The sequence below is a fragment of the Sus scrofa genome, chromosome 12, assembly GCF_000003025.6.
Source record: "Sus scrofa isolate TJ Tabasco breed Duroc chromosome 12, Sscrofa11.1, whole genome shotgun sequence".
NCBI lineage: Eukaryota > Metazoa > Chordata > Mammalia > Artiodactyla > Suidae > Sus > Sus scrofa.
Window position 1 is genome coordinate 3,824,863 of NC_010454.4, and position 27,788 is coordinate 3,852,650.

At 59.8% G+C, this 27,788-nt stretch overlaps 3 protein-coding genes across 22 annotated transcripts in view; 1 reads left to right on the forward strand and 2 right to left on the reverse strand.

The window, feature by feature from the left end:
* Window positions 1-12,551, reverse strand: part of TMC8 (transmembrane channel like 8) — a 35,070-nt gene extending 22,519 nt beyond the window's left edge. For 3 of the 5 annotated variants that reach the window (XM_021066548.1, XM_021066552.1, XM_021066551.1), the window contains exon 1: window positions 384-519. The gene's annotated coding sequence lies outside the window, so the exon portion shown is untranslated. Of the gene's footprint in view, window positions 1-383; window positions 520-5,582; window positions 5,720-9,802; window positions 9,972-12,400 lie in introns of those variants that run through there. The other 2 variants (XM_021066549.1, XM_021066550.1) reach the window with 2 other exon arrangements.
* On the forward strand, window positions 512-23,505 carry TMC6 (transmembrane channel like 6). 10 transcript variants are annotated; one of them, XM_021066539.1, is made up of 22 exons: window positions 512-600; window positions 2,334-2,419; window positions 4,253-4,394; window positions 4,533-4,675; window positions 4,832-4,927; window positions 5,236-5,394; window positions 6,613-6,718; window positions 6,876-6,972; window positions 7,184-7,441; window positions 7,740-7,930; window positions 10,399-10,543; window positions 11,147-11,302; window positions 11,725-11,876; window positions 11,964-12,045; window positions 12,219-12,316; window positions 13,333-13,425; window positions 13,681-13,756; window positions 14,330-14,463; window positions 14,559-14,735; window positions 14,820-14,898; window positions 16,286-16,353; window positions 17,829-23,505. In XM_021066539.1, exons 3-22 carry the CDS (start codon window positions 4,336-4,338, stop codon window positions 17,893-17,895), a joined length of 2,436 nt encoding a protein of 811 aa, XP_020922198.1. In that variant the 5' UTR covers window positions 512-600; window positions 2,334-2,419; window positions 4,253-4,335; the 3' UTR covers window positions 17,896-23,505. The 10 variants fall into 10 exon arrangements, with proteins under 10 accessions (XP_020922198.1, XP_020922202.1, XP_020922200.1 ...); XM_021066543.1 differs by having other exon boundaries at window positions 4,536-4,675; XM_021066541.1 differs by having other exon boundaries at window positions 2,334-2,379.
* The window catches only part of TNRC6C (trinucleotide repeat containing 6C), a 91,533-nt gene continuing 86,404 nt past the window's right edge, over window positions 22,660-27,788 (reverse strand). For 4 of the 7 annotated variants that reach the window (XM_021066532.1, XM_021066535.1, XM_021066536.1 and 1 more), the window contains 4 exons: window positions 27,296-27,490; window positions 26,437-26,507; window positions 25,780-25,919; window positions 23,001-24,811 (listed from right to left, as the gene is read on the reverse strand). In XM_021066532.1, the coding sequence (XP_020922191.1) occupies window positions 24,451-24,811; window positions 25,780-25,919; window positions 26,437-26,507; window positions 27,296-27,490 (767 nt within the window). In that variant the 3' untranslated portion in view covers window positions 23,001-24,450. Of the gene's footprint in view, window positions 24,812-25,779; window positions 25,920-26,436; window positions 26,508-27,295; window positions 27,491-27,788 lie in introns of all 7 variants that reach the window. The other 3 variants (XM_021066533.1, XM_021066531.1, XM_021066537.1) reach the window with 2 other exon arrangements.

Below are 27,788 nucleotides of genomic sequence, written 5' to 3' on the forward strand. Positions count from 1 at the left end.
CCCAGTTACCCTTTGGCAAGAGCCATTCCCTGTGCTGATTCTCCCATTGGGGAGACCTCCCTGCTCCAAATCCCAGCACTTCCCGGGATTCGACCAGCCCGCAGCAGCACCTCGGATCAGGATGTGCTGAGAGCCCCCCTCCCCTCGTTTTCTAGTTGGTGGTCCAGCTTCCGGGACTGGTTCTGGCCCAGTCCCCACCACGGAACCCAGATAAGGAGCCTGGCTCCTGCTCCAGCCATGGGAAGGGCAAGAAGGGACCCCTCTGCCCCTCAGCAGCAGCTCTCCGCGTCCCCCTCCAGTCCCCAGCAGGTCCAGGGTCTCAATTCTCTCTTCCGGCCCCTCCGGGGCTGCACCCCCGCGCCCCAACTCTGCACCCAGCTCACCTGGGCACAAGAGCCGAAGGACCCGAACGCGACCCTCCTCGGACCGGCTCCCGCCACTCCAGGCGGGGCAGCGAGAGAGCCGAGGGGAGGGGTCACATGACAGGAACCCCAGCTCCCCCTGCCGTCACCTCCCCTCTCCCCCACCTCCGCCAGTTCCTCCGCTCTCCACTGAGGCGGGCACTTCCTGCGGGGGCGCGGGGCACCGGCAGGCAGGCAGGTGAGAGGCGCGGCGGGGCGCGCCGGGCTGGGGTCGGCCCTCCCCCTCCCCGCGGGGGACCCGGGCAGCGGCGCGGCGTCGGGGCCGGGGGTCTGGCCCCGCGGGGCGGCGGGCGGCGGGGGCGCGACCCCGCCCCTTAGCCGCCGGTAGCCCGGGCTCGGCTCGGCTCGGAGGGCGGCAGAGTGACGTGGTGGGTGGGCCGCATCGCCAGGCTGCTCGGTTTCCAGAAGCCCGAGGCGTCAATTTCTCAACTTTCCGCCTCGGTCATTGGCACTTAAGCCGAGGAGGGCCCAGCGCCTGGCCTATAGGAAGCGCTCAGGGACCGGCTCCACTCATGCTCCGCCCAGGCGTGTGGTTTAAACGTCCCCTCCCCGGGCCCCCTGGGAGGCCCCGCGGTCCTGGCCTTCCTCCTACCCCCTCTTCGCCTCCTTAGGGGCTCCTGTTATCTCCGGAGCTCCAGTGGCTTTCCTGCCTCCTCGCCTGTTCCCCCACCTGGTTTTCCAGGCCCCCCCTCAAAGGCAGGGTGTTGTTGCTGGGGCACACCGCAGGCACAGGTGGGCTGGGGGCCGGGGACCAGCAAATGGACTTGTCAGTAGGAAGTGGCAAGTGCTCCAACAGGATTGAATCCCAGAAGGCTCCCCGGAGGAGGTGGTTTTCAAGTTGGGCCTGGAGTCATGGGAGTACAGCGCGGGTGGAGCATGGATGTGAAGGGGTGGGGCGTGTAGGATTCAGGGAGAGGCAGAGGCAGGGTCAGGGCGTGCTGAGGTGCCTTGTGCCAAGAGCCAGCCTGAGGTAATGCCCCTCCACGTGGGCATTGTGGCTTGGCCCACCTGTCCTTCCCTCCAGAGGCCCTCTCATTCTTCCTGCCTTCCAGCTCACTCTCACCCTGCCTGCTTCTAAAGGCTTCTCCCAATTGGGAACGTCCCCACCCCCAACGGTCCAAGTCCCACCCTTTTCCCAAACCCGAGAGAGCCTCTCCCTGGGCCTTTCTGCCTGGCTTCCTCCAGCTCAGGGTTCTCAGGGTGGCTGCACCCTGGCCAATGACACCCTGGAGGCTGATTGACCTCAGCCTGTTTCCTTCTCTGTGAACCAGGGTCCATGCCCCCTTCCCTGGCTTGTGGGGAATAATGGGGCAAACAGCAATGGGGACAGTCCCAAAGTGGCTCCTCTGGTCCCCACCTTGCACACAGGAAGTGTGCCAGAACTCGGCGTGAGAAACAGCAGAAACCACGACCCTGCGTCCTGCTTGGGGGAGCTGTCGCGGGAGGAAGGGGTTACCCAATCTGGTGTTGCAAGGCTCGCGGCATCGGGGTGTCGCTTTGCTGCATGGTGCTGCTTTGATAATCGCTCTGGGAATTGGGCGGGTCTGGAATTATTGTCCCCTTTTGACACTTGGGGAAACTAAGTCTCACAGAAACTGACTTCAACCAGAGATTGGAGCACATCTGGGTTGTCAGCCGCCTTCACCCTGCTCAGACCTCGGGGCGGGGTGAGAAGAGGGGTTGGAAGTTGGCAGGGAGAGGGCAAGGTAGTCCAGAGCGGGAGGGGGAGGGGGAGGAAGAGCTCGGGCCGCCCATGGCGGAGCCAGGTCACGTGGCCCACCGGGCCTGCCACCACGTGGGCTGGGCTGGGCGGTGCAGCTCCCTCCGGCCCAGCCAGGCCTGGGACGGTCACAGGTCGCCCCCTGGGCCCTTGGCCACGCCCTCCCTCTGACCTCCTGACCCCTCCCGCAGCCGGCGGAGCCCGGACTCGGTTGCTGGCTGCCCTCGCAGGGGACAGGTGAGCCTCTGGCTGGGCCCCTCCTCCCCAGGTCTTCCAGGTAAGGGGCTAGGATGCCTGTGCGGTGCCGGGTTGAGGTGGGCGGTCCTCGGCTTCGGGGCTTGGGGGCGGCGCCCGCCTCTTCCCAGCCCCATCTAATCCCCCTGCGGGTTCCAGCTCCACCCCCTTTGGGCCTCTGGGGCTGCTGGGCCCTGAGTTCCCTTCTCAGGTTCTCCCAGATCTCCCAGGGTTTGACTTTCTTGGGAGGGACGGGGCGTGGGCACCTGCGGATCACAGCCCACCCCAGCTGTCCTGGCAGCCTCGGGGTTTGATGGGAAGGGGCGGGGAGGCCAGGTGGTACAGAAAATGGGGGAGTGGGGGACTGGCAGGTGAGGGGTGCAAGGGTCCTGGGAGTTGCTGCTGCCCCCGGAGGAGGAACGGGCCGAGGCTGGGCTGCAGCTCTGCCTGGGCAGTAGCTGCTCCCAGTGGACTCCCTTCCGGCTGGGGTGGGGTTCCTGGAAACAGCTCCACCCTGCCTCTCTCGACCTGGCTCAGGGCTCAGGAATGGCACGCCCCAGAAACTCCTGCCTGACTTGTCCTGGCCTGGGCTAGGGTGCCAGGGCCTGGGTGCAGAAGTCCTCGGCAGTGCCCAGATGCCAGTGCCAGGTGAGCCCTCAGCCCCCAGGCAGGTAGCTGGATTCCAGGATTCCAGGCAGCAGCCCCTGGGCACCTCCCTGTCCCTACTCCTCCCTGCTGGAGAAGGAGTGTGGGGGAGAGGCCTGTGGATCTGAACTTGGGAAGGTCTGTCTTTCCTGGAAGGAATCCCAGCTGCAGGGCCTTGGGTGGGGGGCACCATCCAGGCAGAGGCGGGATTCCCTTCTGACCCCTCTCAGTTGGTTTCTCCACGATGAGCTCCTGCTGGAGGGAAGGGAAGAGGGCTTGGACTGCCTGGGGCCTGGGCTTGGAGACTGGCCTCCCCTAAGTGAGGGCACTGTCTGGGCATAGCCCTGGGGGAAGCTGCCGAGGAAGCCCCTTGACTCCAGCCAACTTTCCTGGGTGCTGAGTTCTCTGACGACAGGGCAGACCGAGGGCTGGGCACAGCTGCCCTGGGCAGAGTCCTGCAGGAGTCAGCTGGTGGGTGGGAGCCTGCTGCCCCCCACCCCTCCCACGGGGTGAAGAACCAGACAAGGCCACCCTGGTTCAGTTGTCCTGGGTGACGGCAGAGCCTGGACAAAGGCTGCCTGTGTTAACGCCCAGCCCCCTCCTGCAGCCGGCTGCCCTGGCCGGCCCTGGGGCCATGGAACATGGGGAGTCTCTCTCAGGAGGGCTGGCGACCTTGATGCACTGAGCAGCGAGCAGTGGCGGGGGTGGGCAGCGAGGAGGCCATCCTGTCTGCTGTTCTGTCTGGGGCTGGTGAGGGGTGAGGGCCCAGGCCTCCAGCTGCCTGTGGGGCTTCCTGCCCGGAAGTGCTGTGGGGTCACGGGGCGGCCACAGGGAAGGTCTCCGGCACTCTGACTTTTCTCATCGGGGGGCAGCATCCCAGGGACAGGGCCCCGGGAATGGAAGAGCGCGTCCGCAGGCCCCCACCCGCTCCCATCTCGCAGGACTGGCGCCACTGAGGAAGCTGATGGGAACTGCCTGGGCCCCCTTCCTTCCTCCCCCCTCCTCCTTCCCCCTGGGTGGGGGAAGGGGCTCCCCCTCAGCCCATTCTGGCCCGAGGTTTATTCGGGGCCACTCCCTTGACCCCGTGTTTGGTGTTTGTCTGTGGATGGGGCAGGGTGGGGGGCCCAGGCCGGGGCTGGGAGCACCTCCCATGGTCCCCAGGGAGCGGGTGGTTGGGCCCGGCGCCCGGCATCGAGGACTAACTTTGGTGTGACGCTTCCTGTCTCATCAGATGGGCAGCAGGAGGCTCTGGAGGCCGTGCCCAGGCTCTGAACTACCCTAGGTCTGCAGACTGACTGGCCGTGGGCCCTAGATATGGCCCAGCCACTGGCCTTTGTCCTCAATGTCCCAGAGACCCCAGAGGACCCAGAGGGGTAAGTGCTCTGGGGTGGGGTTGGGGGCTGGGACATGTCACCTCCAGGGAATAGGCTGCCTGCACAGCCCTTTGGAGAGGGTGGGCCGCTGGGGCGAGGACTGGGTCGGCCGCTCCAAATTCCCCTGTTATTGCCCAGCAGCCAGGAGCCCAGCCCCTATGATGAGAGCGAAGTGCACGACTCCTTCCACCAGCTCATCCTGGAGCAGAGCCGCTGGGCTGCTGAGGAGGGCCTGGAGCTGCAGCGGAGGGAGCCGGGGACCGGAGCCCTGGGGGACTCAGGTGAGCCCGCCCGGCCAGGCTGGGATGGTGTGGCCAGGAAGGACCCTGAACCTTCCCCAGCTCTCAGGAAGTCCCTCCCAGCAGCCTGGGGTGGGGGTGGGGCCTCCAGCCAGCGGTGTCCGTGCCGCCTCCAGACAAGTCTTTCTGGCTTGGCAGGCAGTGACCGCCAGGCCCTGCTGGGGCCTGAGGACGCCCCCGCCCACAGCACGGCCACGCTCCGCATCCTGGCCAGCATGCCCAGTCGCACCATCGGTGAGTGAGGCCCACCCCTTCAGACCCCAGGCCAGCCTGGGGTTTCAGGTGTGCATCTGTCCCAGAGCTGAGCCCTTTTGGCTCCCGCCCGCCCTGCCTGCCTCCCGGAGGCCCGGCACAGCCCGCGCAGCCTCGCCGGCTTCTAAAAACGACTCCGGAGTTGTCACGGGGATAAAAATAGGCTCTTGGGAACCCAGTGAGGCTTGAGGTCCCTTGTGAAAGGACTTTTCCCCGGTCCTGGGAAGGTGCGGGGGCAGCCCCTGCCTCCACGAGAGGCAGCGCATCCCCCTGACCGGTGGCCCCCACAGGCCGGAGCCGGGGTGCCATCATCTCCCAGTACTACAACCGCACCGTGAAGCTGCGTCGCCGGGCCAGCCGGCCTGAGCTCAAGGCCGCCAGCCGCTCAGCCCGGCCCAGCCTCCGCCTGTATGACCTGGAGCTGGACCCCATGGTCCTGGAAGAGGAGGGTGAGTGGCAGGGCTGGAGCCTCAGTGGGCAGGAGGTCAGGCTGGCCAGGACAGGGGTGGGGGTGCAGGGGGCTGTCTGAAAGCCCCCAGCCATGAGGTCCCTTTGCAGGGGTGTAGGAGTGTGCTGGGGTCCTGGCCACTGGGCCGGAGAAGTGGGGACCTTTCGGGCTGCAAAGGGTTTGACTCACGCAGGCTGGCTCAGAGCCGTGGTTCACGTGCTCGGCGACGTCTGCGGAGCATCTGTAGCGTTGCAGCCGCTGGTCTCCACTCGGATGTGATGGCGGTAAGCAGACCTGCTCCAGCTCTCACGCAGCCTGTTGTCTGCCTAGTGAAACGGAAACCAGATGAAAGGATAAGTGATTAAAGTTCAGATAAGGGCGACAGAGGGAAGGTGCACTGTAGGACAGCAGCACGGAACCTGTCTGGTCTAGAGGGACCCAGGGAGGCTTCCTGGAGGAAGTGAAGCTAGAGTGGACGGGGTCTGTGCAAAGGCCCTGTGGTGGGAGAGTGCTTGTTCGTCTGAGCATCTGGGAGGCCAGTGTGGAGGGACTTGGGAATAAGGGAGAGGGGTCGTAGGAGGGAGCAGGGCCCAGCTCACGGTCAGTCTGGCGTCAGTGCCCAGGGGCTTGTGTCCTTTCTGGGCTCCTGCCTCTGTTTCCTCCCCGCTGACCCAAGCCTCCAGCTAGTTTGTGATGGAACAGTGCAGGGTGCTGTGGGCTCCGGGGTCAGGCCAGCATTCCAGTTTCATTCTGCAAAGCAGGCCAGGTGTCTGCTCTCTGGTCATTTCACATCTGAAAGATGGGGTTAAAATAGCGCCTCTTTCCAGGGGGGTTGTGAAGATGGCTGGCCTAGTGGGAAATGGGGGTGGGGGTGGGACTCCGTGGCTGCTGGGTGGGGGCAGGGTGGGCTGGGGTGGCCCCAGGGGCATTTGGGAGAGAGCGGGATGCCTGTGGGGACCCAGGGAGGAGGGGGCCTGGGCTGAGCCTCAGAGGTCAATGGGAACTTGATCGTGTCTGGGTCCCAGGGTGGGGAGGTGGGAGAGTGAGTGCCAGTGGGTGTGTGGGACAGGAGGGCAGGGTCCGGGCAGAGAGGAGCCATCGGGCCTGTGCTGCGGGGGTGCAGGGTGGGCAGACACAGCCCTGCAGGGAACCAGCCACAGCAGTGGGAGGGAGGGAAGGGGGCTGCGGGGACCCACAGGGCACCCCCTTTCTCCCGCAGAGAAGCGGACCCTCCTGGTGAAGGAGCTTCAGGGCCTGCCAGTGGCCCAGCGGGACCACATGCTTCGGGGGATGCCTCTGAGCCTGGCCGAGAAACGCCACCTGCGGTCAGTGCCACTCAGCCACGCGTGGCCCTCAGACCTGCTTCCTGGGCCGCGGGCTGGCGGGGTGGTTGAGGAGAAGGGTGCTGAGGCTGCGGTCGGTGGTCCCTGGCAGGCAGTGGGGTCCCTCCCTGCTGGGCCCTGACCCTGCCTCTGCCCCCAGAGAGGACAGCCGGAGCCCGAGGGGCAAGCCGAGGACCCAGCAGGGCGGCCGGGGGCTCCTCTCCTGCTGCGGCCAGCTCCGGGACGGCTGTATCCTGGTAGGCATCTCCTGGCAGCGGGAGCCGGCGGGCTGGGTGCTGGGAGGCCATGCTGCTTCCTCTGGGTCCTGCTCTTGGGGCTCTCCAGCCTTCAGCCTGGCTCTGGGCGGTGACCACCCACCTCCCCTGGCAGCGGCCCCTCCCCGGTCCCTGCGGGGTCCTGCTGGGGCCAGCCCTGCTCCTGGCTCCCATCCTGTCCCTGTCCCCACAGGCCTTGCACAACCTGGGGCTGGCGCTGCTCTCAGGGCTGCAGGCCCTGAAGCCCTGGCACTACGCCCTGAAGCGGATCGGGGGTCAGTTCGGCTCCAGCGTCCTCTCCTACTTCCTCTTCCTCAAGACTCTGCTGGCCTTCAACACGCTCCTGATGCTGCTACTGCTGGCCTTCATCGTGGGCGTGCAGGCTGCCTTCCCGCCCACGCCTTTGGGCTCCGTGCCTGCCTTCACGGGCCTGGAGCTCCTCACTGGCGGGGTGAGGCTGGTGGGGGTGGCAGGGCCCCCTTTCCTCACCACTTCTCCCGGGACCCCACCCTGCCCCCTGCTGTGTCTCCAGGGGGCCGCAGCCACTCCCCGGGCTTTCCACGGGGACCGGGAAGCTGCAGCGTGGCCGTGCCCCTTTTCCCTCCTCCGTGTTTCCCTTGCTGCCCCTGCCCGGGCCCTTCCCCTTCTGCCTGTGCCCTCGCCCTGCCCTGGGTGCCCCCCGTCTGCCTGAGGGTGGTTAGGTGCAGGGAGGGGGGAGTCCCTGACTCGGCTGGGTCTTCTCTCCGCAGGGTCGCTTCACCCACACCGTCATGTACTACGGCTACTACAGTAATGCCACCTTGAACCAGCCTTGTGTCCCCACACTGGATGGCAGCCAGTGCACCCCTGAGGCGGGCAGCCTGCCCTACAACATGCCCCTAGCCTACCTCTTCACCATGGGGGTGGCCTTCTTTATCACCTGCATCACTCTGGTGTACAGGTACTAGTCCTCCACCACGTGACCCCGGCTCTGAGCACCACTGATCCACCTGTGCACACATCCATCCATCCACCATCCTTCCATTCATCCATCTAGCTACCCATCCATCCATCCACTATCCATCCAACTATCCATTCATCCATCCACCATCCATCCATCCATCCAACTACCCATCCATCCATCCACCCAACTACCCATCCATCCATCCACCATCCATCCAACTACCCATCCACCATCCATCCAACTATCTATCCATCCGTCCATCCAACTACCCATCTATCCATCCACCATCCATCCAACTACCCATCCATCCATCCATCCATCCACCACCCATCCAATTACCCATCCATCCATCCATCCAACTACCCATCCATCCATCCATCCATCCAACTACCCATCCACCATCCATCCAACTACCCATCCATCCATCCACCATCCATCCATCATCCAACTACCCATCCATCCATCCACTATCCATCCATCCATCCAACTACCCATCCATCCATCCACCATCCATCCATCCACCATCCATCCAACTACCCATCCATCCATCCACCATCCATCCATCCACCCAACTACCCACCCATCCATCCACTATCCATCCATCCATCCAACTACCCATCCATCCATCCACCATCCATCCAACTACCCATCCATCCATCCACCATCCATCCATCCAACTACCCATCCATCCATCCACTATCCATCCATCCAACTACCCATCCATCCATCCACCATCCATCCATTCATCCAACTACCCATCCATCCATCCATCCATCCACCATCCATCCAACTACCCATCCATCCATCCACTATCCATCCATCTATCCAACTACCCATCCATCCATCCATCCACCATCCATCCAACTACCCATCCATCCATCCACTATCCATCCATCTATCCAACTACCCATCCATCCATCCATCCACCATCCATCCAACTACCCATCCATCCATCCACCATCCATCCATTCATCCAACTACCCATCCATCCATCCACTATCCATCCATCCATCCAACTACCCATCCATCCATCCACCATCCATCCATCCACCATCCATCCAACTACCCATCCATCCATCCACCATCCATCCATCCACCCAACTACCCACCCATCCATCCACTATCCATCCATCCATCCAACTACCCATCCATCCATCCACCATCCATCCAACTACCCATCCATCCATCCACCATCCATCCATCCACCCAACTACCCACCCATCCATCCACTATCCATCCATCCATCCAACTACCCATCCATCCATCCACCATCCATCCAACTACCCATCCATCCATCCACCATCCATCCATCCAACTACCCATCCATCCATCCACCATCCATCCAACTACCCATCCACCATCCATCCAACTACCCATCCATCCAACTACCCATCCATCCACCCACCATCCATCCATTCATCCAACTACCCATCCATCCATCCATCCATCCACCATCCATCCATCCACTATCCATCCATCTATCCAACTACCCATCCATCCATCCATCCATCCACCATCCATCCAACTACCCATCCATCCATCCACTATCCATCCATCTATCCAACTACCCATCCATCCATCCACCATCCATCCATTCATCCAACTACCCATCCATCCATTCACCATCCATCCATCCAACTACCCATCCATCCATCCATCAATCCACCCAACTACCCATCCATCCATCCACCATCCATCCATCCATCCAACTACCCATCCATCCACCATCCATCCATTCATCCAACTACCCATCCATCCATCCACCATCCATCATCCAACTACCCATCCATCCATCCACCTACCCATCCATCCATCCACCATCCGTGGATCCTTCCTTTCCTCCATCCATCCACACTTTCATCCACGTACCCATCCACTCCACGAACATTTGCTGTGCTTGGCTCAGGGCAGGAAGGTCAATGAGCTTGGCGCTTGTCCTTGAGAAGCTTGCTGTCCACAGGAGAAGACAGACCAGTATAGAGGTTGGGAAAATCCTGATGTCACGCTGCCCACGCATGAAGACCATCAGCCTGGCTTCCTGGGGGTGGGGTGGCACTTGTCTCAGAGATGGAGGTTAAATAAGGGGGGGCAGGGAAAAGGCAGAGGAAGGTGTTTTGGTTATCGGGAGAGGCAGTGCGAAGGCCCAGAGGTGAGCTAGCATCTTTGGCGGCCACGTCTCGGGGTGGGGGCTGGGGGGGCAGCCATGTTGCTGGGGCGTGGAGCCTGACCCCTCTTCTGGCCACAGTGGCTGGTGGGCGCCATGTTGGACAGGGCTGATCTAGAGTGGCCAGCGGTCCACCCCAGGAGGCTCAGAGTCCTGGGCTGGAGGTGGGGCAGGGGGAGTGGCTGGAGGCCCATCCGGTACTGGGAGAGCTCCTCCGAGTGGGTGGTGGGTTCCGGCTGTGGCGAGTGTGGATCTGCGCCCTCCGCCCCGTCCCAGCCCTGCCTGGCTCTGCTTCTCCCAGCATGTCTCGCTCTTTTGGGGAGAGCTACCGTGTGGGCAGCACCTCGGGGGTCCATGCCATCACTGTCTTCTGTTCCTGGGACTACAAAGTGACTCAGAAGTGGGCCTCCCGCCTCCAGCATGACAACATCCGAACCCAGCTGAAGGTGAGCCGCCGGGGGCCTGGGGCTGCTGCCCGCCACCCTGTGTCCTGGCTTACCAGTCGGAACCTCTCCTGGTGTCCCCGTGTCCCCATGTCCTCCACCCCAGTGGGAAAAGGCCTGTGGGGTGCCAGCTGGCACGTCTCTGGCTCCCTGGTAGCCCCCAGGGGACAAGTGAGGACACAGGCACAGGGTTCAGTCCCTTGCCCAAGGCCTCGGGGCTGGAGAGTGGCTGAGCAGGGCCTCGGGGAAGGTTCCCTGGCTTTCTAGCGTTTTGTGTCAGGGGAGCTCATAGCTTTGACTCAGCTGACAGGCTCTCAGAGGGTGGCCTCGGGGCCCCTGGTCAGCTAGGGGACAGCTGTCCACAGGCAGGAAGGACAGCTGAGGAGGCAGGGCTGGGGCGGGCGGGTGGGAGAGGCTGCAGCAGGCCTCCACCTGAGGCCACATCTTGTGTGTCCCTGTGCCTGGAAATGGGGCCCCAGGGCAGGGGAGGGACAGGCTGTGGTGTTGGGGTGGGTGGGAGGCCTCCCCCTGTGTCCACTCCGTGTGACCCTGGGTGTCACGTGTGTGTCTGCTGCGGGTGAGTGACAGGCTCACTGTTTCCCGCAGGAACTGCTGGCCGAGTGGCAGCAGCGGCAGGGCCACCGGAGCATGTGCGTGTGGCTGCGGCAGGTGGCTGTGCTGGGGCTCGTGTGGCTGCTGTATCTGGGGACCACGCTGGGCTGTGCCGTGGCCGTCTACACCTTCTCAGAGCTTGTGATTGAGGTGCGGGGAGGGAGGGGCAGCCCGAGAGGAAGCTCTGGTCAGACCCCAGATTTGTAAGCCCCAGACCCCGGGCTCCCGCTCTCTGCCCATAGCTTCCCTGGAGGCCGCCTCCCTCATGGGCCTGGTTCTGATTCTTCTGTCTCACGTGCGCCCCATTTTTCTGTGTTTTTGCTTTCCTGTCTGCTTTTGGTTTCTCTTTTTTTCCGACACCTGTGTCCCCCACCCCCTCCACCACCCACCCCTTCCTGTGTGGTTTGAACACCAGGCCTGGGGTGGAGGGAGACACGCCTGCCATTCCCGCCCTCCTTCCACCCTGGGACCCTGCCTGCAGCCCCCTCCCCTCACCGGGCCCAGCAGCGGACCTGGCCCTGTCCTGTCCGCAGGGGGCCGGGGTGACCGCTGCCTCTCCCCCTCTGCTGCAGCGTCCGGTGTCTGCCGAGCGCGAGGGGGCGCTGCTGGCCCTGCCCGTGGTGGTTGGCCTCATCAACCTGGGGGCCCCCTACCTGTACCGCTGCCTGGCCGCCCTGGAGCGGCATGACTCCCCGGTGCTGGAGGTGTATGTGGCCATCTGCAGGTGCGTGGCAGGTGGGGGCTTTCTGGGGTGCAGCCTGTGTCTCCCAGGAACCCCTCCCTCAGTCTCTGCACCCCCTCTTTTCCACAGGAACCTCATCCTCAAGATGGTCGTCCTGGGGATTCTTTGCTACCACTGGCTGGGCCGCAGGGTGGGCGCCTTAAAGGACCAGGTGAGGGTGGGCCGGGCGGGGCTGGAGGAGGTGGGAGGCTCCCTGTGCCTCAGGAGGGTCTGCCCTGGCCCGGGGGGGGGCGGCGATGAGCACCCCCTAGACCTCTTCTGGCCGGGAAGCCCCCGGGTGGGCTGGGCGCGGGGCCCTGGGGGCTGAGGCCGCGTCTGTGTCAGTGCTGGGAGAACTTCGTGGGCCAGGAGCTGTACCGGCTCATGGCGATGGACTTCATCTTCACGCTGCTGGACACGCTTTTCGGGGAGCTGGTGTGGAGGTGAGGCCCTGGGGGCGGGGCGGGTCCCTGCACGCCTCTCCCGGGCACCGGGTCCCCCTGCAGAAGGGCTCCCCGAATCCTCACCTGCTCGGAGATGGAGGTCCCTTGGGCAGTTCTCAGGCTTCAGGAGAGCAGGGCCTGACCCCAGACTGGGGTCATAAATCTCCACCCACGACAGCTCTTCTGTAAAACATGGTTAAACTCGAAACACACGTAGGACACAGGATGTGACCTATTTTCAGGCTGGAAAAGAAAACAGTTTCAAGGTGATGCATGGGTGTCATCTCCATCTCATTCAAAGGAAAAAAGGGCCGGGAGCAAGAACAGCGAGTGGGGTAGCATTTTCTGATGTCCTGGCTATGGGTGCTAGCGCTGCAGGTGCTTTTTAAGTTTTTAATTTTAACAAATTTTATTCCCTTTTTTTTTTTTTTTTTTTTGGTCTTTTTAGGGCTGCATCCACAGCATATGGAGGTTCCCAGGCTAGCAGTCAAATGGGAGCTGTGGCCACCAGCCTAAGCCACAGCCACAGCCCACAGCAGAGCCGAGCCGCATCTGCGACCTTCACCACAGCTCATGGCAATGCCGGGTCCTAACGCACTGAGCGAGGCCAGGGATGAAACCTGCGTCCTCACGGATGTTAGTCGGGTTTGTTACCAGCGAGCCGTAACGAGAGCTCCTGCAGGTGTTTTTTTATTTCCTCTTTTGTGTGTTTTCTTTGAGAACAAATGAATTTAGTAAGGTTTTTTTAAAAAAGCAGTAAAATGTGTGATGCCGGCACGCACGTTTATAGCCACCTGTTCCCGTAGGTGCTTGAAAAAGGACAGAGATGAAGCCGGCTGCAGGCGGCACCCCTGAGGTGGGGGGCGCCCAGGCTGCTGTCTCCCGTCCTCATCACTGGGTGCCTGGGAGGGGCATGCACATCCCCTGGCCAGGGTGCCTGCCTTCCGGGGGTGGGGACCTGGGTCAGTCCTGGGGACCGGCCCTCCCACCTGACCCCAGGGGCTCCTCTGCCCCAGGCTCATCGCTGAGAAGAAGCTTCAGAGGGGGAAGCCGGAGTTCGACATCGCAGGGAACGTTCTGGAGCTGATTTACGGGCAGACCCTGACCTGGTGAGCGTCTCCCCTCGTGTCCCACTGCCCGGCCCTCAGGGAGGCCGAGCCCTGTCCCCCTCGGGACCACAGCAAGGCCCAGCCCTAGGATTCTGGAGCGACCTGACCCCTCGGCTCCCAGGGGACCCAGTCTTGGCCACGCTTGCCAAGCCCTCCCCAGGGTCCCCGGGGTGGCAGCAGAGCCATGGGGTGCAGCACAGGGGTCATGACCCCAGTCTCTGGACTGCAGCCCCCTCTTGTGCACCCCCTCCTCAGGCTGGGGGTCCTCTTCTCCCCGCTGCTCCCCGCCATGCAGATCATCAAGCTGCTGCTCCTCTTCTATGTCAAGAAGGTAGAGGTGCCACCGGGGTCCCTGGGGTGGTGGCAGGGTCTGGGGGTACGTGGGCAGCTGGGGTGGCTACGGGGCCGGCAGACACGGAGCCCTGGGAGCCCTCCTGACCCAAGCCGTGTGGGCTGGGTGAGTCCCATGAGCCTGAGAACCAGATGACCCCCGGGCCTGCCTCAGGGTCACCTCTGGGGGCTGGGAGGAGCTCCGAGCAGGTTCCCTCTGGTCTCCGGTTTCTTCATCTGCACAAGGTGACAGAGCTCTGGGGGGCACTGCTGGAGGCGGCATCTATGAAGCACCAGGCACCATGTCTGGCCCAGCGGAGACGTTCCGTCAGTGGAGGTGGCTTTTAGTATTAGCCCTTCCACTTCGCGTGCCCTGGACAAGCTGCCGCCCATGTGCCCGGGTCCCCGGGGAGGGGAGCCGCATCCAGCCTGGGGGTCTCGGCTCAGGCTGTGCCCGGACGCACAGCCCACCTGGGCCACTGTCCGCCTCGCCCCTCTTCCGTCTTGGAGGCCCCAGCAGGCCTGGGGGAGGGCAGGTGGCAGGACGGTGGCAGAGTGCAGCCCTTGTCCCCAGACCAGCCTGATGGCCAACTGCCAGGCGCCGCGCAGGCCGTGGAAGGCTTCCCACATGAGCACCGTCTTCATCTCGCTGCTCTGCTTCCCCTCCTTCCTGGGCGCTGCCATCTTCCTCTGCTACGCCGTCTGGCAGTGAGTGGGCGCCCGGCCTCCGCAGCCCAGGGTGGGGGTGATGGGGGGGCTGCGTGGCCTGGGCTGAGGGGTCAAGCAGCCCGCCCTCCCCCCAGGGTGAAGCCCTCGAGCATCTGCGGCCCCTTCCGGACCCTGAACACCATGTATGAGGCCGGCAAGGTGTGGGCGGGCCGCCTGGAGCAGGCGGGCCCCGGCGTCTCGTGGCTGCCCTGGCTCCACCGGTCCCTGGTGGAAAACACCTTCCCCGTCTACCTGGTGTCCGCCCTGCTGCTGTGAGTGCGGGCCGGGTCCACGGGGGACCCCGGGCTCTCCCCCCGCTCCCGGCTCGTCCCGACCCGTCTCCCCCGTCCCGGCAGGGCCGTGATCTACCTCAACATCCAGGTGGTGAAGGGCCAGCGGAAGGTCATCTGCCTCCTCAAGGAGCAGATCAGCAACGTGAGTGCCCCTCTGGCCCCGCCTCCGGGGGCGGGGGGCTCACCCCGGGGCCTGCCCTGGACCTGCCAAGGAATGACACTGATTAAGATGCGTAGTTGTAGGAAGCAGAGGTAGGCGTGAGGCAGCCAGGCGGCCTGTCTGCAAAGACCCCGCTGGGACGAGGGCTCCCTGGTGCTGCTCTGGGCCCCCGCGCAGTCACGGGCCTCCCATTCCCTCGAAAACAAGTCCCTGCCTGTCAGTCAGGGGCACTTGGGCTGGCGTTGCCCTGGTCAGGAATGGCCTTTCCACCCAGGCCCGTCCTGCCATGCTGCTCACTCAGGCACACAGCCCTCTGTACCCGCCGGCTCGATGGGGAGAGAACACGGGGAGGCCGCTTGCGGAGGCCCCACCTTGTAGGTGTCTACGGGCCTTCTTGGGTCCCTGGCGCCCAGAGTCGCTCTTCTAGACCGAGTCGCTCTTCTCTCGTCGTGAAGAGCCCCCGACAAGGAATCCTGTCTGCCTGGGGTTTGATGGTCTCCGAAATCTGCCTGGTGTTCACGGGGCCCTAGACCTTAAGCTTTATGTGCTTTTTGGTTGGTTGTCGGAAGAGCCCTGGGTTGGCCAGTGTCTGCCCCAGAGACCCTGTCCTAATCCTGGAGCCTGGGCATGTGCCCCACGGTGAGGCACAAGTCCTGGGATTAGGGTTGCAGATGGATTGCAGGTTGCTAATCAGCCGGCCTGGAGGGGGTCGATTAGCCTGGGCGGTCACGGTGGAATCATTAAGACCCCTCTGAATGGAAGCGGGAGAGAGAGTGCCAGAGAGGAGGAGGGGAAAAGGCGTGACTGGCCCTGCACATGGGAGGAGGCCAGGAGCCAGGCACACGGCAGACGCGAGGCTGGAAGAGGCGAGGCAAGGCTCCCCAGAGGCTCCAGAAGGAACCAGCCCTGCTGACTCTGATTTTAGCCCAGAGAGACCCATTTTGGACTTCTGACCTCCTGAACCGAGAAGTGATGAATCCATTGTTTGAAGTCACTACATTTGTGTAATTGGTGGGGCAACAGCAGAAAACTACTAACAAGCCCCGTGACACAGACATTTGAATCTCCCTCTTGAGGTCAGAGAGCAGGGCATTGCCCAAGGCCTACTTAGTAAGTGGCAGGGCCAGTTTTAAACGGAGTCACGTTGGTAGGCAGCCCTCACAGTGCAACTGACCGCATTTCCCTTTTCACCTTGGCCACAAGGAAGCTTAGATGAACGTATATGCCCACAGCTTGGCGCTTGGTTTTTCCTCATCCTTCTTTGGTTGTGACGTCAGATACTCTGTGTGTGCTACACCCGGTGTCGTCTGGACAGGTGGCACGATGGACAGCTTCTCTTCTCTCAGCCGTTGTGTTTTGGCCTTTTTAGGAGGGAGAAGACAAAATCTTCCTCATCGACAAGATCCAGTGTGTCTACGAGAGGAAGGAGAGGAGCAGGTGAGGGGCCCTGGCGGCCGGGCTGCTCCCTGGGCCTCCCGCTCTGGGTGGCCCTCAGCCTCTGCGAGCTCCCCCGGCCCTTTCCCCCGCTTCCCTCCCCAGGGCTGTGGGGCCTTAGGCGGGGAGGACTATTCATTTTGGCCACAAAGGAAAAAAACGAGGGAACTGCATGCAGGGGGCTGGGTCAAGCTGGGCTCTCTGCCCCTCCTCTCTGCCACTCTCCCAGCTTGGTGACTTTTCCTGGGGCCCCGGCCCCCACTCTCCCCACGGGGTGAACCCGCAAATGCTGCTGTCCCACTTCTCCCCCTCCGCCTGTTGCGTGTGATTAACTGTTGCCTGTGGTTAAGCCCAGGGAAAAGGATATGAGTTCAGATATCTTCCTGCTGCCTGGACAGACACACAGCTCAGCAGGATGGGGCTGAAGAACGGGTGCTGTGAAACTTAAGGAAAAAGGTTAACATAAAACAAGACACTGAGACATTTATCTTAGGTAAAGGTGGGAACGGGGGACTCAAGGTCTCAGGGACCAAGAGCCCGGCCTCAAGAAACCACACTGCTTTTATTGTGCTCTTGAGGATGCCGGCAAGTGAGGAGGGGGTTGTAGGTGCAGGATATAGGTTTTTTTAAGTTATTTTAAAAGCCACGTAGCCGGTTGCTGATGAAGCTTTTACTCTGACCTTTAGGCCTTTAACAGTCATTAGCATTTGAGGAAGCCTGGCGTCAGCTCTCTATGCAGAGCATCTGGAGAATTGCCTTTGTGCTTCTGCAGACTGCGTGCCTGCCTCGGTTTGCACCTCGGTTCTCCTTGCTAATGCATATCCTGCTAACGACCCCTCATAAGCCCCTTGGGGCCATGAGGCTCCTCTTTCCTTTATTCTAAGAGGACCTATCAGGCTGTGCAAATCTGCACAGGTCCAGCCTGCCTACACCAACGCAGGAGGTCCTCATTCAGCTGAGCCTGTGAATAACTTAGGCCTTTAGGTCTTTGTGCTTAAGCTTAAGTCATTCACCAGCACTGGGACTGTTTTTCCAGCAGGAAGATGGGGTAAAGTAAAGCAAGACAAGACGGAGTTTTTAGCAAAGAGGCTAAGAAACTATTGTAGAAACATGTCTCAGACACACACCCCTCCTTGACCCCTCCCTGGCCAGGTGGGCCAGCTGAGGTCTACAGATCAAGGCCCCTGGGGCTCCTCCCTCCCTCCCCAGGCAGCAGGAACCCGCAGAACCAGCCACCAGCCATCTGACAAGACCCTAGGTCCCTCTGCTCCTCCTCCCCCCCCCCCCCGCCCCCTCGGTACCTGTGGTCCAGGAGGCCCTCCCACTTCTCTCTAGAGCCCTCCCCGCCGGCCCCGGAGGCCTGGATGCAGCTTCTGAGAAAGGCTGGTGGGTGTCCTCTGGTCTCATCTGGGTCCCCAGCCTCCCAAATGTGGCTACCCAAGGCCACAGGGCCCCTCACTGGCTTCCCTTTCCCGCAGGATCGGCAGGACCGAGGCAGCTGTGAGGCCCCCAGCGCTGCTCATAGATGACGCGGACGCCTGCTAGGACAGCCCGGGTCTGGCGGTCTGTGCCCCCGTTTCCTCAGCTCCACAGGCACCGATGCTGACAGGGACGCGAGGACGGACTTGCCTGAGGCTGCAGCACCCGGGGGGCACACTGCGTGGGACTGTCTATTCTGATTAACCACAGTTTGCAAAACGGGCTCATCTCTTGGGAGTCGGTGCTTACACCAGGCGTGTGTAGGTACCACAGTGCCCCCACCCCCTGCTCTGGGCCCGCAGCCTGCCTCCTGCTGCCCCCTGGACGGCCTCCAGGCCAAGGTCAGAGGAACCCTGGCCTCCTGTACCTGCCACCCCTTCGGTTTCTCCTTCTGCTGCTTCAAGGCTCCTTTCCTTTCTGCGCCAGGCCCTGGGCCTCACCAGATGCTCTGGGGGCTCCCCTGATGCTGGGCTCCTGAAAAAACAGGTTTGGTGGGGCTTCAGTGCTGAGCACAGGGAGCCCTCTGCTGGCGCAGCCCCAGATGGCAGGGATGGACCACGCTGTGGCTTCAGACGCTGCCCCTGCTAGCCTGTGCCCCTGGGGCTGGCACCACTGGGGGGGTGGGGGGGGGTGAGGCAGGCAGGCTAGAACAACGACAGGGTGTGCAGAGGTGACAAAGTGATACTTTAGAGCCTGTTGGGGTGAGTCATTTGCTAGTGAGCCATGGGGAGAGAAGCCTGCAGGCAACCGTGCCCAGGCCTGTGGCAGGAGAGGAGTCTGGCTGTCTGGCACTGGTGAGGGGCGACCCCTGTGTGATGCAGTGGGCCTGAGGGTGCTGAACACAGGAACTGCGGAAGTGGCCCTGATGGGGGAGTGGCAGTGGGCCCACCTCCCCTCATCTCAGGATGGGAAGAACCCGGGAGAGGGAAGCCTGGCCTGGGCGGCCGGGTCCGACCCACGGCGGCGGCGATGCTACTGCCTAGGCTGGCCCCACATGGTCCCATGCCTGGTGCTCCTGTGTTGTCACCTGCGGACTTGGCCCCAGGGGCCCATCCTGTGTCAACCTGACTTCCTCAGGCGTCTTTGATGACAGGCCAGGCGTCCTGGGCTTGTTGTGGCAGGTCCTAGCCAGGAGGGGCCTAGGGACCCTGTGGGCAGCTGGCTCAATGCGCGTGGCGACTCCCGCGGGGCCTCGGGCTCTCCAGGCCAACACCCTCGACGCCTGCCTCTGCACGAACAGCATGGACGGGCTTTTGGGTGGACGTCCAGCCCTTGCGGGCGTTACCTTCGGCTGCGATGGGGCCCACCTCACGTGCCCCGCAGCACCTACGAGGTCGGGACAAGCTGCTGAGGACACACAGGAGTGGGCCCGCGGCTGTTTCCGAGGTCCTGGCTGTGATGCTCAGTGGGGGTCCCTGGTTACTAACTCGAGCGCTAGTCACAGTGCAGCCACGACAGCGTTTGTGGAGGGCTCACCAGCCGGTCACTGGCTTTAAGATTATACCCGGAGATGGGGAGGGGCGCCTCCGCCCATCAGGGGCGAGAGCGCCAGAGCAAAGCGGGGGTCTTCCCAGAGGAAACCGTGCCTGGGGCGGCGTCACCCGCCTGCCCGGCCGGTCCTCCTGCCGCGCGCCTCTGGTGCAGTTTCTGATGCACGTGTGGCCTCCGGACCCTCCAGCTGGACTCTTCCGTGGTGGAGCCCACGTGGGGCTGGGTGAGTGATGGCTGTTGAGTCAGAAGGGCCTGGATTTGATCCTCTTCAGCTCGCGGCCATGTGCACGCTCTGCAACCTCTCCCAGATCCATTTCCTCACCTCATGGGGCTGTTGGAACAATGGACACAGTCTAGACAGTGCCATTCCACGCCTGGCACGTAGTAGTTTTGCCAAAATAAATAAATAAATAAATAAAAATAAAAGACAAATGAGATCAACTGAACTATTGAAAACTGCCATTCCAATGAGTGAGAGGTTGACAGTTTTGGCCTTGGCTGCTCAGTGGGACCAACTGGGGAGCTTTAACAGGTCAGGCGTCTGGGCCTGCAACCAGAAATTCTGGTTGAATGGGTCTGAGGCGTGTCCAGCACTGGGATTTTTAACCATTTCTGGATAACTCCAACATGCAGAGAACCAGCATCTGAAATGCCAAAGCCAGAAGCTTCTGCGCACGTAGGGGGCGTTTGGAAATGTGCCTGTGGCTTTCATGATGACTGGGGGGCCAGACTCTGAGGCTAGACCTGCTGCCACTCAAGGGACAGGGCCACGCAAGCAAACCTCTCGAGCGCGTTTCCGCTGTGAAAGCTGCTGTGCAAAGCTGGTCCGTGCACTTCAGGTTTCCGCCGTGATTCCAGTGTGGTTTCTTCCCGATCCATCCCACAAATTCTCTTCCTGCAAAGAATCTTCTTGAAATGCCCTTCTCCCGTCTTCCCCTTCTCAGAGACCATGTGCTCAGGTCCTCAGCCCCCGAAACCTTGTCTTTGCGCCCCTCGGGTCGGTGCAGGCCGTGACAGCTCCCTCCAGGCCTCTCCTCTGCACGACAGTCCCTCTGTACACGGCGAGCTTCCTGCTGCTCTGGATGCCCTCCCCGCCTTCTTTGGCTTCTCCCACAGTGTTGCCAGAACCGGTTTTTAAAAAGTGCAGTGCTGAGCCTTGAGTTTTTCCTTGATTCCAGGCTCTTTTTCACCCGTGGGCACCAGGAACCGCCCCCACTCCAGGCCGTGAAGTGGTCACTGGCTTTCGCTGTGCTCCCTCTGCCCCTGCTCTCCCCAGGCTGCCGCAACCCCATCGGCCGCCCAGCCCAGGGCAGTGCCACCTCCTCCGTGAAGCCTGCCTTACCCTCAGGACATGCTGGAGCTGTTCACTCCCTGGTGGCTATCCTGGATGTGCGGGTGCAGGAGGAGCTCCTGCCCGCGGAAGGCACGGCTCTCAGCGCCATGGAGTCGCTGCTGCAGGTGCACATGAGCTTGGGTGTCAAGGACACTGGCCCGTCCAGTTCTGAGACCCGCTCTTCCTCCTCGAGGTCCCAAATTGCTCCCGTCCTGCCCACGGGGGGCCAGCCAGGGTCCTATCTCCCGGATAAAAGGTGGTTGTAACCCCTGAGAGTAGAGAGAGAAAGACGTTCCTTCTGCTGCTCTGGGCGTGGCTCAAAGGACACTTGGCTGGTCTTCAAGAGGCTCTCCTTACGCGCCTGAGGAAACAGAAGCACCGGGGCTGGACTTATTTAAGGGCACAGCAGAGCAACGCCAGATCCTTCACCCACTGAGCGAGGCCAGGGATCGAACCTGCAACCTGATGGTTCCTAGCCGGATTTGTTTCCACTGTGCCATGATGGGAACTCCATTTCTCTGGATATTTCTGATGCCCAGACAGGGTCATGGGTGAGAGCGAGCAGTGGTCCTTGGCTGGGGCCGCTTCCCATGGCTGCCCCGACAGCGCTGGTCCCCCCCCGGGGGGGGGAGTGGGTCCAGGTGGGTAGCAGGTGGGGATCTCTAGTTCTTTTTTTGGTGTTTTTTTGGCCCCGGCGTATGGAGTTCCCAGGCCAGGAATCAGATCCGAGCCGCCGAAGCTGCGACCTAAGCCTCAGCTGTGGCAGCGCTAGATCCTTAACCCACCGTGCCGGGCTGGGGATTGAACTTGCGTCCTAGCGTTCCCAAGATGCCGCTGATCTCGTTGTGCCACAGCGGGAGCTCCTGGAGACCTCTAGTTCTACCGCACCTCTCGACGACTATTAATAGGAGCTCAGTGTTGACTGCAAAATCACAAAAATGATAAAGTTACAAGTCAAGCAACGGAAACTTGGAGTTTATTTAATTATAAATGCAAACTCTGAGGCTAACACAAAAAGACAGGGAATTTCTTACACACAGAAGGACAAGTCTCGCTCCCAACACATGCAAAGTGAATATGGATGACATCCGTCTTTGAAAAATAAAAAACACAGGTATTCGAACAGCCAAGAAAAAAATTGCAATTTATTAAGATTCAACAAAGCGTTGTACTTTTGAAAGCAACTGTCGGTGCATTTTCTTCAACAATCACATTCTATGAAGAAAAACATTAAAAGCCACAAACTCGGTTTTTAATCTCAGAGTTACAGACGTCTTTAATTCAAAATAAAAGGTCAAAACAAAACAAAACCCCAACAACAACAACAACAACAAAAAAAAACAGAAACAAACAAACAGATTCTTTACTTCCATCCCCAATTTAAAAATATCAGGAGTTTTCTACAACTCGATGCTAAATGCAGCTTGGGAAGCTGGGTGCACGCACACACGCACGCACCTATATTTGATGTACGTTTGCAGAGACGTGGACACCAAATATACAGAGTGCGTGAATAGGCAATGAGATGCAGTTACTCTGAGGAAGGTCTGTTTAGCTAAATACACTACCGAACTTGAGAAAAAAGTCTGGAACCAGTTTGTGCATAGTTCATGATCCTCTATAAAACCAGCTTTTGTGGATCTGCAATTTTGCAGGAACTTTTTTTTTCCTTTTCTTTTTTTTTTGTTTTTTTGTTTTTTTTTTTCTTGTTTTGTTTTGATAAAACCATTAAAAAGCTAATTAAAAAAAATGTAATGCACAAGTTTCCTGATCAAGCAGGCAGGGAGCACAATGTTCATATATATATATTTTTAAACATACTTGAGGGTATGTTACTCCATTGTCTGTCTTTCTTGCAAAAACAATCAAAACATTGATCATTTTTAAAACATAAAGCAATTTTTAATATATAAAGCACTCTTCGAACATCTATTTCCTTTGAGTCCGTTATTTGGTACATACGTAACTGCTACACGTTAGAGATTAGGTATCTTTCTTCTTTGTGGGTTTTTTTTTTCCTCTTTTTTTCTTTTTTTTTTTCTTTGTTTTTTGTTTGCTTGTTTTTTTAATAACATCTTCAGTGCTAGAAGTTGGGTTACAAAATACATGAAATGGTGTGGAGCTGCCCCTCGGGAACCCTGGCTTTCCTGAGAGCGCATCCGCGTGTGCAAGACAGTGACCACCACTCGTCCCTCGATGGAGGGACAGTGGACAGAGTCCACGACGATGGCCGGAGGGGAAAACAACACTGCTCAATCCCAGAGCTCTGAAGGAGCGGACCTGCTTCTGAAAATAGCTTTCTTTACGACGGAAGTCTTTTTTTTTTTTTTTTAAATTCCTTTTTTAATTTTTTTTTTTTTTTTTTTTTTTTTTTTTTTTAATTTTAAAGTCTGAAGGAGAAAAAAAGGTCTGTAAACAGGTGGGAGCCCTCACCACGGGCTCCTCCGAAAGCAGTCACAACCCACGTCCAAGTGCTTGTTCCCGTTCCTCCCGAGGAACCATCCATCCTCCACAAGTATCTATGGCCACAGTTCAGCAAGAGTTTTTTTTCTCTTTAACTTTATATTCCAAATGGAAAAATGGTGCAATACTCTGGTAATAATTTTCTTGCATTAGTCCACAATAAAAAGCTGCTAAAGGTAGGTATACATATTATTTCTCCAGAGATATACACTGTAATTTTTAAACGCAATAACAGAGTCCTTGAGTAAACATTTACACATGAATTGTCACCAGCCCTGTCCTAAGAATTCTCTTTAATGTATAGGATTAGCTAAAGGAAGGGCAGGGACACTCAGTGCAAAGTTAGAAGCTAATAATAATAACAAACCTTTGACCAATGCGCCAAAAAAGAAAAAAAAAAAGGAAAAGAAAAAGAAAAAAAAGAGCACATACTGAATAAAAGGGAAAATCCACAGTTAAATCTCTCACACACTTAACACACACACGGACACAGAAAACGCGCACACACCTGCACACGCACACGTGCTTCGGTTTCCACTCACACCCACACGCACACGCACACACGCACGCGCGCACACACAGAGGCTGTGAACTTAGAAATGTTTCCTAGAGCCTGTTTCTGCGTACTGATGTCAACCTGGAAGTGGAGAATTAGAAAGTGTTCACATTTCATTATTGGCCTGCTGGATTCAAGTATTTGCATGTTTGATATGTCTATTTTTTTAACTTTTAAAAAATATTTTTTGGGATAAAAAAATGACATGAAAAAGTAATGAAACAAGGGTAATGTGCATAGGCGGACCCGTGGGGACAGGGAGCAGATGGCAGACCGCTCCTTCCGCGCGGCTCACTGGTCTGGGCCGCCAGGCCCGCCGGGCGCGATGGACGCCAGCTCCCCGATGCGGGCTCCGCCCCTGGGAATGTGCATAATCGTCACAGGCTCGTCTTAAATAGGCTTTCCCGTCTCCCGCCCCCGCCCCCCCACCCCGTGATAAAATAACCCTTTCCAGCCCACAATCTGCAAAGTGCCCTTCATGATAGAACTATTCTAAGCAGCTTTTATACTTAAAAAAATCAAAAGGACAACACACCATACACACATAAGACGACACAAAATGAAAAGCTGTGAGAAGCATCCTGTCGCCACGCGCGACACGGGCCCAGCACAGCCCGCACTGTCTCGGGAACAGTTCGCAAGGACTGAGGCCGAGGCTCGTCTTCAGTACTGGACAGAGGTACTCGCAAGGGCTGCCGGGTCCGCGGCGACGCCCGGACTGGAGAGGGTCGGCGGGTCTTCCCCGTGCTGATGATGGTGGCGCCCACGCGGCCTCGGGCTAGAGGGACTCCCCGCTGAGAAGGTCGCCGGGAAGCAGAGTGTTCAGCGGGGTGGGGCTGCCGATGACCCTGCCGTCGTCGCTGCTGGGGGGGCCCCACAGGCTGCTCGAGTACTGGGGAACCCCGCCCCACAGCAGGTCGCTGCTCCCCTTGCCCGCCAGGCACGGGGCGTTCCAGTGGCCGGCGTCGCTCCGCACCAGGCCGTGCGAGCCGCCCGAGGCGCCCAGCCGCGCCTGGCCCGTCCCGCTGCTGGACTGCCAGCTGGAGGTGGGCGGCAGTGCTTGGCCCTGCGCTAAGAAGCGGTTCACTTCTTCTTCGCCGGCGAACTCGGCCAGGATGGTGGTGTTTCCCAGGACACACCTAGAAGGGCGGGAGAGCCGCAAGAGGAAGAGCCGGTTGGGTGAAAACATACAAAACGGACACGGCCGTAAGCTAGACTAACCAAGACAAAAAGAAGGCACAAATAAAGTCCGAAATGAAGGCCGTTTCTAACAGGTGCCACAGAAACACACAGGATGTGCCACTACACTGGCTAGCCCGGAAGAAGAAAAGGCCCAATTCCCAGAAACACGATTTTACCTAGACCGCATCATGAGGAAACAAAAGCCGAGTGGAGACCAACAATGAGTGAGGAGACTGAGCCCCGATGCGGAAAAGCCCAGGACCAGACGGTTTCAGTGGTGAATTCCACCAAACTTAAAGGAGAATTAACAGAAATTCTTTTCGAACTTGTCCAAAAACTGAAGTGGAGGGAAAACCCCCAAACTCATTTTATAAGGTATCAGAATTATCCTGATACCAAAGCCCGATGAGGACAGCACAGCAAAAAACAGAACAATATAGATAAATACAGGAACGATTCTCAATGCGGAGTCCCCGCTGTGGGGCAACAAGACCGGGGGCTGGGTCTTTTTAGGGCTGAACGTGCAGCATATGGAGGTTCCCAGGCTAGGGGCTGAATCGGAGCAGTAGCCTCCGGCCTACACCACAGCCACACCCACGCAGGATTCGAGCCACGTCTTTGACCACAGCTCACGGCATCGCCGGATCCTTAACCCACTGAGCAAGGCCAGGGATCAAAGCCGGGTCCTCACGGACGCTAGTCGGGTTCATTAGCAGCGACAGGAACGCTGCAGCTGTTTCTTATAAGACGTCAGGACACACACAGACACAGGCCAGGAGGGGATCAGGCGAGGCACCTCAGAGCCTCGACAGCAGGCTTCCGACCTTCCAATCTAGCCTGTCAGCATCTGTGCTCTGCAGGCCCCTCCCACACCCCCAGGCCCCGACCCGAGGGACTGGGCCTCGGGCTGAGGGGCGGAACCTACATGTGCAGGGACTTCTGGGCCTTGGCGGCTTCCTCCTTGGAGCTGTACCGGACCACGGCGTTGCCTTGAGTCAGGTTCAGGTGGAAGGTGATGAGAGGCCCGTGCTGCAAACACAGCGTCCGCAGGGTGGAGCCGTCGATCTGATGGGGAAGCAGAGGGGCGGTAACGCGCGTCCTGGGCCTCTTCCACTACGTTCTCCAAGGAGAATGTGTATGAAATCGGATGCACTGTGCACCGGGAAGCTGTCTGTCCTTGAAAGGGCGTAATGTACGACTTCATGACAGCAATCGTCTATCCCGCCGCCTCTACCACGAAATTTAAAAATCGTGGGCTTCTCGGTTCTAGGTCACAAGTTAGGTGTCGGAAGGACGAGAAGACCTGCTTGGGTTCTGACCCCCTTTCCCCAGAGCACGTCACAGGCCAGCTGGTCCTGCAGTGAGCAGGCCAGTCGGGGTGAGCAGCTCTGGTTAAGCCCCAGAAGACTGAAAAGTAAGCAGTTGACCAGAAACGTGGCCCAGCCCCCGGGCCTGCCTGGGCACGGCTGCCCCTGGTCCCTGAGGGAGGGTCAGGGTGCCTGGGGGCGAGTGGGAGCCCCTCTCGGGTGGCGGTCAAGGCGCTCAGGCCTGGTGACATGCCCTCACCTCGCGGTGCCCGTACCTGGGGCGTGAGGTTGCGGAGAACGAGCCAGCTGCTTGTCCTTCCTGAGGTGTCAGTGCTCCAGGCCGAACCTGCGAGCCCGGGGAGAACTTGGTCAGCGCAGGCGGTCGGCGCGGCCGCGGGGCTCACAGCTCTTCCCAGCCCTTCCGTCTCACAGATGCCGCTCAGGCGGACGCTGTGCCGCCAAGCCTCTCTCTCCCTCTCTCTCTCTCTCTCACCCTTTGCCAACCAACCCAAACTCACAATCCCTGCAGAGCCCCTGCAGGCTGGTGTGATGGGTGAAGGCAAAGACTTGAGAACTGCCCGCAGGTTCCACCCCAGCCCCACCTTAACATCAATGGCCTGAAACTCCACTTCCTAACAAAACAAAGCAGACCCACAGGGCTGCTGTTTGCAGGCTGGCTTCCCGCTCAGTTTCTTAAAGCCCCTGTGCACCCCATCTCAGGTCGGAAGGAGCCTGAGAAGCCTCCAGAACTGCACCTTCAGGACGTGGAGGTGCACTCACACCGGGAGGTGGTTTTGCTTTTGGCCGGAAAGCCCTGCGGAGAAGCAAATATCCAAGTGGAAACGGAGACCCTCAGGCTGGTTGAAGGGGTGTCTCCGAGGGCCCAGGAAGGCCCCTCAGTGGGTACCAGGACTGCCAGCACCTCCTGGCTCAGAGCCAAGCTGTGTGAGAACACGCAGAGCTGCTGGTGAAACACCGGCGCAGAGCCTGGGCCCAGGTAACCCCCCAGAGCCCAGGGCGCCTCGGCCCCTCCCAAACCCTCCCAGGGTCTGGGGGCCTCACGAAGGACAAAATGACAGGCATCTCCCCTAAAGCGCAAGCAGAGCAGGCACGGACCCGAGAGCAGACGCGTACCCGAGGAGTAAGAGCTGGTCCAGCCGAGGGGACTGGCTCCCCAAGTGGAGGAGGGCTTGGGGTTGGTTAACCCTGGAGGTGGCCTCGTGGGCGCAGTGGTGTTTCTGGGCACCTTCCACAGTTCGTGGGACAGAGAGGCTTGCGTGTGGGAGGCAGGGCCAGACGACCACGTCGACTTCATGTCTGACAGTTTACCTAGAAAGGCAGAGACAGGGCCACAGGCGTTCCTGAGTCAGAGAAGAAAAGCCACAGCAGCGGCTAGGGAGGCCTACCAGGCGCTCGGGCTCCAGCAGACCGCGGGCTCCAACGAGGCCCCGAGTGAGGCGCCCCACACGGACCACGGGCGTACCCGCTCCAATTTCTACCCAGAGACACAGTCGGCCGGCGTGCAGCATAGACCTTGATGGTGTTCCTGCTACTTAATTTGCTTCATGTGCCACACCCAAGTCTGCCCCCCAAAAGATAGCCTTTTTGTAGTCCAGTTTTTTTTTTT